Source organism: Pyrus communis, chromosome 6 (genome assembly GCF_041283825.1).
Source record: "Pyrus communis isolate YQ-2024b chromosome 6, ASM4128382v1, whole genome shotgun sequence".
Classification (NCBI taxonomy): Eukaryota; Viridiplantae; Streptophyta; class Magnoliopsida; order Rosales; family Rosaceae; genus Pyrus; species Pyrus communis.
This window is the reverse complement of record NC_142570.1, coordinates 3,915,271-3,922,548: the sequence shown is the minus strand read 5'-3', so window position 1 is coordinate 3,922,548 and position 7,278 is coordinate 3,915,271. Positions and strand designations below refer to the sequence as shown.

General features: G+C 39.1%; 1 protein-coding gene across 3 annotated transcripts; it reads left to right on the top strand.

Annotated features, from left to right (window-relative positions):
* The first annotated feature begins 218 nt into the window (after window positions 1-218).
* LOC137709895 (putative alpha,alpha-trehalose-phosphate synthase [UDP-forming] 10) lies at window positions 219-5,559 on the top strand. 3 transcript variants are annotated; one of them, XM_088695446.1, is made up of 6 exons: window positions 524-643; window positions 852-904; window positions 1,514-1,565; window positions 2,119-4,159; window positions 4,264-4,537; window positions 4,629-5,559. In XM_088695446.1, exons 4-6 carry the CDS (start codon window positions 2,172-2,174, stop codon window positions 4,968-4,970), a joined length of 2,604 nt encoding a protein of 867 aa, XP_088551572.1. In that variant the 5' UTR covers window positions 524-643; window positions 852-904; window positions 1,514-1,565; window positions 2,119-2,171; the 3' UTR covers window positions 4,971-5,559. The 3 variants fall into 3 exon arrangements, with proteins under 3 accessions (XP_068304976.2, XP_088551572.1, XP_068304977.2); XM_068448875.2 differs by lacking the exon at window positions 1,514-1,565 and having other exon boundaries at window positions 219-643; XM_068448876.2 differs by lacking the exons at window positions 524-643; window positions 852-904 and having other exon boundaries at window positions 1,514-1,582.
* Window positions 5,560-7,278: the final 1,719 nt, after the last annotated feature.

The window sequence follows — 7,278 nt, the reverse complement described above, 5'->3', positions numbered from 1 at the left end:
CCCTTATTATTGCTTGGATTTAGAAAAATGTACAATGATCAATAATTTAAATTAACAATTAAGTAACGTAGCATGTCAAACTGAGTCGCTGGATAAAAAGTAGAAAAATTTGGAGTAGGGGTAGATATGAAATAAAGATGAAAAGGAGGTGGCATTAGTGAAAGAAGAAAGGCACAACACAGGACTATAACGTAAGACCAACCAGGTATTTGCAATCCAACCATAACCATAGTCTCTCTCTCTATCTCTCTCTATCTCTATCTTGTTTATCTTGTTTCTCTCTCTAAATCTTTCCATATATATCTTCTTTTTTGACTTTCTACGCTTGTTAATCTGCCTTCCGAGGCTCCACGAGCTACCTTTGTTGAACGAAACAATTTAAGCACTTACAAAACAACCCCAAAACGGAGCTCCATCCAAATCTTTCCGATAAATTTTTTTTTTCTTTTTCTTAAATTATTAGTCAGTTTTGAAACCATTAAAAACTCTCACAAATCTTCACCGGTTTCCAACCTAACATACACCTCCTCTGAGGTCCCTTTCCCATATAAAAAATATCAAACACGGCCTTACCTTCTCTCTCTTTTATCCATCTCTCTCTCTCTCTCTCTCTGCAAGCCCGTTCACAGCTCCGAGTTGTACAGTGAGTTTTCTTTTTTCTGGGTTGCTGATAATTTAAGGGAAATCAATACTCGTGCTTTTTTGGTTGTTGGGAGTTGGCTTTATGATTCAGTTTCTATGAAATGACACAGCTGTTTTTCTTCTATTTTCTCAGCAACCAAACGGAAACTTTATTTCCCATTATTATTTGATTTGTCTTCAATCTCTAAATGCGTAAGTTGTTTTCGCAGGATATTCTCTCTTCACATAGCTTTGTTGTTGGATCAGTCCGACTTCATTTCAGGTTAATCTCTTTACTTCCAATCACCCCAGTTATGTTTGTTCGCATAGAAAATTTATATTTTAATCGAGAAAGATAAAATCTTTTGCTCAAAGGGTGTGTTATGCATCGATTTAAATACTAAATAGATAAAAGTTTGAATCTTTAAGGTAAAATATTATCATGGTAATTATTAAATCGAAAAAAGTTTGAATTTTAAGGTAGAATATTATCAAAATATACTTTTGTGAATTAAATCTGCTGAGAAAAATGGAGCGAAATTTGCAAAAGCTGCAGTGATAAGTAATGGTTTTTGGATTTTAATTTTTACTTGTTTTAGTTTGTTACGTGAGAATATGAATAATGATCGGAGATAAGGACGAATCCTTTGAGTAATAGCCGAACCAGATATGTATTTGCATTTATTGGAAATTATTCCTTGCGTCCGTTATGTTTATACAGATAAGCTTGATGCAAATGAGGATATATATGTGTGTGTGTGTGTGTGTGTGTATGTGCGAAGTTCATGTTTTATGGATACAATTTAAACTGCAACTTTTTTTTTTTATTTCGGAAATAATTCGATTTCGCTGCTCTGAGAAGTTGATTTGAAGATCATTTTTGTTAATTGAGATTTTAGAAACGGCTTAGGATGTGAAAAACACCATTGTTGCAGAATCTGCTTGTAAGTTTATAAACGAGGTATTTATTTGCATACATTTTAGTATATTGCTTCCATTTAGTATTTTTGTATTATTTTTTTTTAATTCTTTTTGTTGGTTTTCTGTATATGGGTTTGATTGATGATCTCTTCTTGTTGTTGGGTATGCTTTGATTTCTTGAATTTAGTTGGAATAGATAGCCAAATCGGTTCGGCAGATTTGACTTTTTAAAATGTGCAGTGGTTGAAAAGTCTTGTAGGACTTGGAGCAAGTTCATGCTGTACTTTTTGTGAAATTAGATGCAAATGGTTTTACAAATCGCTCTGTAAGAATGGTGTTTTCATTAGAACTCTGCTCAATCTGCTATGCTTTGTGATCTTCTTTGTCTAGAGTAGGGATCGGATGCTGCACCAATTACTAATAATTTTCTGTCCCGTGATAATTAATTGAATGTCTGTTCTTAAGCCTTTTCCGGATGCTGCTATGCCGGCTTCATCTTATAGTCATTATTTTGCATATTAGTCTTTTCCTGCATTTCTTATAGGTTCTTACTTTGCACAAAATTCTTGATTGTAGATTATTTAGAGCCCCAAGTCATTAAATTGGCGTAACAGCGCATAACCGCAATAATGTTCTCAAGATCTTGCATTAGTTTGTTGGAGTTGTCATCCGGGGACGTGTTGAATTTCCCTCAGACTCCTAGAAATCTCCCAAGGGTGATGACTCTTGAAGGAGTTATTCCTGATGTAAAAAGCAGTGACGGTGTTGATGAAGATATAAGTGTTCCTCCTTCGGAAATATGTGAGAAGAAGATCATTGTGGCGCATTTTCTCCCTCTACATGCTCAGAAGGATGCAAAATCTGGGAAATGGTACTTCAGTTTGGATGAGGATCCAGTTTTGTTGCAACTCAAAGATGGTTTTCCATCTGGTACTGTGGTTATATATGTCGGTTCTCTGAAGGTTGACATAGATGCAAGTGAGCAAGAAGAAGTTTCGCAGAAACTGCTGGAGGAGTTTAATTGTGTGCCGACATTCCTTCCTTCGGAGCTGCATAAGAAGTATTATCATGGGTTCTGTAAGCAATTTTTGTGGCCTCTCTTTCACTACATGCTGCCAATGTGTCCGGACCATAGTAATCGCTTTGAGCGGCAACTTTGGCAGGCATATGTTTCTGCAAACAAGATGTATGCTGATAAAGTTATGGAGGTGATCAATCCTGAAAATGATATTGTATGGGTTCACGACTATCACCTTATGCTTCTTCCAACATTTTTGAGAAGGCGTTTTACACGAGTTAAGCTTGGCTTTTTCCTCCACTCCCCTTTCCCCTCGTCAGAAATCTACAGGACCCTTCCTGTCCGAGATGAAATTCTGAGAGCACTGCTAAATGTAGATTTGATTGGATTCCACACGTTTGATTATGCTCGTCACTTTCTTTCTTGCTGTAGTAGAATGCTTGGTCTTGAATATGAATCTAAGCGGGGCTACATAGGACTTGAATATTTCGGCCGCACAGTGTACATTAAGATTCTGCCGGTGGGGATACACATGGGCCAACTTGAATCTGCGTTAAATCATCCCTCTTGTTCCATGAAGGCCAAAGAGATTCAAGAGCAGTTCAAGGGGAAGAAAATCATTGTTGGTGCCGATGACATGGACATATTTAAAGGCATCAGTCTAAAGTTGATGGCCATGGAACAGCTTTTGATGCAGCACCCGGAGATGCGGGGGAAGGTAGTCCTGGTTCAAATTTTAAATCCTGCAAGAAGCACAGGGAAGGATGTTCAGGAAGCAAAAAGGGAAACATATTCAGTGACCAGAAGGATAAACCGAGTCTTTGGATTCCCAGGCTACGAACCAGTTGTTTTGATTGACCGTAGCGTTCCTTTTTATGAGAAGGCTGCCTATTATTCTTTGGCAGAATGTTGCATCATTAATGCTGTGAGGGATGGAATGAACCTGGTCCCCTACAAGTACATCATTTGCAGGCAGGGTAATCAAAAATTGGATAAAGCTATTGGAGTTGCCTCTGATTCCCCTCGTACAAGTACACTTGTTGTCTCAGAGTTCATAGGTTGCTCTCCATCTTTGAGTGGAGCTATCAGGGTGAACCCGTGGAACATTGAAGCTGTTGCTGATGCACTCAACGTGGCTCTCACAATGCCTGATTTGGAAAAGCAGTTGCGGCATGAGAAACATTTTCGGTATGTTAGCTCCCACGATGTGGCTTACTGGTCCCGCAGTTTTGTACAGGATTTGGAGCGAGCATGCAAAGATCACTACAGAAAACGTTGCTGGGGAATTGGTTTTGGTCTGAATTTCAGAATTTTGTCACTTTCTCCAAGTTTTAGGAAACTTTCAATTGACCATATCCTCTCTGCATATAAGAGGACAAACAGGAGGGCAATATTTTTGGATTATGATGGAACGATAATGCCTGAATCTTCCATTGTTAAGACCCCCAGTTCTGAAGTCATTTCTGTTCTGAAGAACCTTTGCAGCGACCCCAAGAACACTGTGTTTATAGTGAGCGGAAGGGGTCAAAACTCACTTAGCGAATGGTTTGCTCAATGTGAGAATCTTGGTATAGCAGCTGAGCATGGATACTTCATGAGGTATGTTCTTACATGTGCGTATAAATTTACTTATATACTTCATTGTGACTACTAGTTTTGTCTATACTTGTGTTGATTCCGCATTCACTTCTATCATGTCACAGATGGAATAGCACGTCCAGCTGGGAAACCAGTTCCTTAGCCATAGATCTTGATTGGAAGCAAATTGCAGAACCTGTGATGAAGTTATATACAGAAGCGACTGATGGCTCCTACATAGAGAGCAAGGAGAGCGCCTTGGTTTGGCACCATCTAGATGCTGATCCTGATTTTGGATCGTGCCAGGCCATGGAGTTGCTGGATCATCTTGAAAATGTACTTGCGAATGAGCCTGTAGTTGTTAAAAAGGGCCAGCATATTGTCGAAGTAAAGCCACAGGTATATACGTTCTCAATGTTCTTTCCTCACTTTTGCATTTCTCTGTTTGTATTGTGGCCTAAAGGATGTCTTGTGGCTTCTTAAACTGCAGGGAGTTACTAAAGGTTTAGTTGCACAGGAAGTTCTTTCCACGATGATCGGTAATGGGAATGCGCCAGATTTTGTGCTGTGCATCGGGGATGATAGATCAGACGAGGACATGTTTGAAAGCATATCGAGCACAAGCTGCACAACGTATAGTTCATCTCAAGTTGCAGCTCCTGAGATCTTTGCATGCACTGTCGGACAAAAACCTAGTAAAGCCAGGTACTACCTTGATGATACAGCGGATGTCGTCACATTGCTTAAAGGCCTGACAACCGATTCAAGTCTCAAGCCAAGGTGCGGTGGGGAAATTCAAGTCCCGTTCGAGAATATTATCTTAGATGAATGAGCTGCCACTGTTCATCAACGTGCCTAGGGTAGTGAAGAACATCGACGGATGCTTTTCTTCTGATGATACAAGTACACACAAAGGAATCGCGGATTAACTCTTTATGCTTTGATACACTAACCTATTCTTTGCATGGTGGAAAGCCGGACATGATGCTGCTCTGGGTGTTTCTTTCAAAGAGAACGATGATCACAAAAGGATTACTGCGGATTTGAAGATGTCAATGGTTGCAAATGGATTATGCGGTGGCGATGTCAACGAGGAGAAATTCTTCAGTGTGTCGGGAACATGGTCCAATATACAAAGTGTAAGACGATAATTGGTTGGAAACTTAGAAAACGAAAATTTCCAACTAATTATATTATGTCCCTTGATGTACCAGGTCGTGTTTCCAGCATACTGAAAAATTTCTCGTCAACTAGATGGGATTTACCTTCGTAGTTCACAGGTTAAAACTTGTTTTCTATTTCATCAATAGTAGTTTTTACATATAGATACAAGGGGCATCATTTGTTTGTAAATTTGAAGTGGCTTTGTACTTACATGATACTCGATTCTTTTCTTTGTGAATTCATAGTTTTTACTGCAAGTTGTCTCTGGCAAATACTCCTCACGTTCTGAACGGAGATGGAAGTGAGTAAATTATAATTTACAGTCCCAAATTATACTTGTAGTTTATGTCGTTTTTAGGAGCTTTCACAGGAAATGAAGTCACCAGGTTCGGAGCGGGAAGCATGCATTCAGGCTGTGAGGTAGTTTCAGTTTTGTGTCGTTTTACATGTCCCCCCCGGGGGGGGGGGGGGGGGGGGCGCGATTTGTTTACCTTTCACAGTAGGTCGGAACAATGTGGTTTTTTCAAGTAGTTTGCTTAGAATCTCATTCAAATTATTGTGGAAAAGCCTTAGTATGTTGGCTTGAGAATTTTTGGGTTCGAATCATCCCCTGAAAGGTTAGCTGTGTTCTTCATGTGTGACTGCACAATTACGTGAATCCGACAAATCTGACGAGGGAATACTAGAATTTGCCCTCCACTTGATTACCGCTTGACAAAAGCGCCAATTTTGCCAAATTTCATTTTTTTTCCTTGATTGAAATCTTAAACGAAACAACGGGACTTCAATTCGTCGTAGAGGGCTAGTAGAAATTGCCTCTTGTTATATTCTTCTTTGGTATATGTTGCATCATATTAATAAAGTGTTTAGATTTTTGCTTTTTACTTAATGAACTATGTTTTTCAATACTCGAAAGTTTGAGTAGTGAGCAAGTCGAGTAATACAAGCTAAAGTTAGAATTTAAATAAACAGGCGCTTATCGTGGAGCACGGTAGTCTCTCTTAAAACCACTATTGGATTGCTCGAACACCGGAAATGCTTGTTTTGGAAGTGCACTGGTTCTGATCAAAAAGTGATTATCATGGCCTAGGTCTAGCATCACGAAAGACTTGACGCAAAACAAAGTGCAATGACGTTTTATGATTTATATAGCCAGTCGAATTATGCATTGTTGTTGTTGTTCACTTAACCACTCAGTGTCATGCCGGTACATCTTTTCCCGATAAAAACTGTGCGGCTGCTGCATCAAATCCCGGCATGAAATGTCAGTGTCATGCGGGTACATCTTTTTCCGATAAAATCTGTGCTACTGCTGCATCAACTCCGGCGCGAAGTGACTGGATTGATTCAGTTGTGTAATCTCTCCATGTTCTTTCCGTGTTCATGCATTTTCTTCATACCTTTTCGGCTCCAAATCTCTTATGATTCACAGGCTTGGAAAATGTGATGGATTGGAAGTTAGAGATCATCAGAGTTGACTTTTAGCCTTTATAGCCTTTCACGCACCTGTTCGCATAAGATTTTTCGTACTTTGAATATGTCGTATGTGGCATAATATTTTTGATTCCCTCTGGTCGTTTTAAGCTAAGAGGCTTTACTGATGTCGTTTTCAGTTGGCCTCAGTGGCCAATTTGTCCTTCTTCATAAGCTTTACCTCAAATTCTCTCAACCAACATGGTTGGTGCCAATGTGTTTACTTTTTTCCTACTCTCATGTTCCTAAATATAAACTTTTACTCAAAAATCAAAGACCTTAAACAAATAATACAGAAGCACTAAATTGTGGTACATGTACGGTTTATTGTTTGTTGAGTGACAAAAAAGTTTGGGGACAACAGACTGATCAACTAAATGATCGGACGCTCACAAAGAAATGATCCCTATTGTATTTAGTTATATACTCGCCTCTGTAAGACTAGCGTCCTAAAGTTTCTTTTAGTTTAACAGGCCCCAGAGTTATTTTCTTTGCTAAAGATT

Coding starts and splice junctions, on each gene's coding strand:
- LOC137709895 (XM_068448875.2), top strand. CDS start 2,172: ATGTTCTCAAGATCTTGCATTAGTTTGTTGGAGTTGTCATCCGGGGAC. Junction 4,160..4,263: donor GAGCATGGATACTTCATGAG/GTATGTTCTTAC, acceptor ATCATGTCACAG/ATGGAATAGCACGTCCAGCT. Junction 4,538..4,628: donor TTGTCGAAGTAAAGCCACAG/GTATATACGTTC, acceptor CTTAAACTGCAG/GGAGTTACTAAAGGTTTAGT.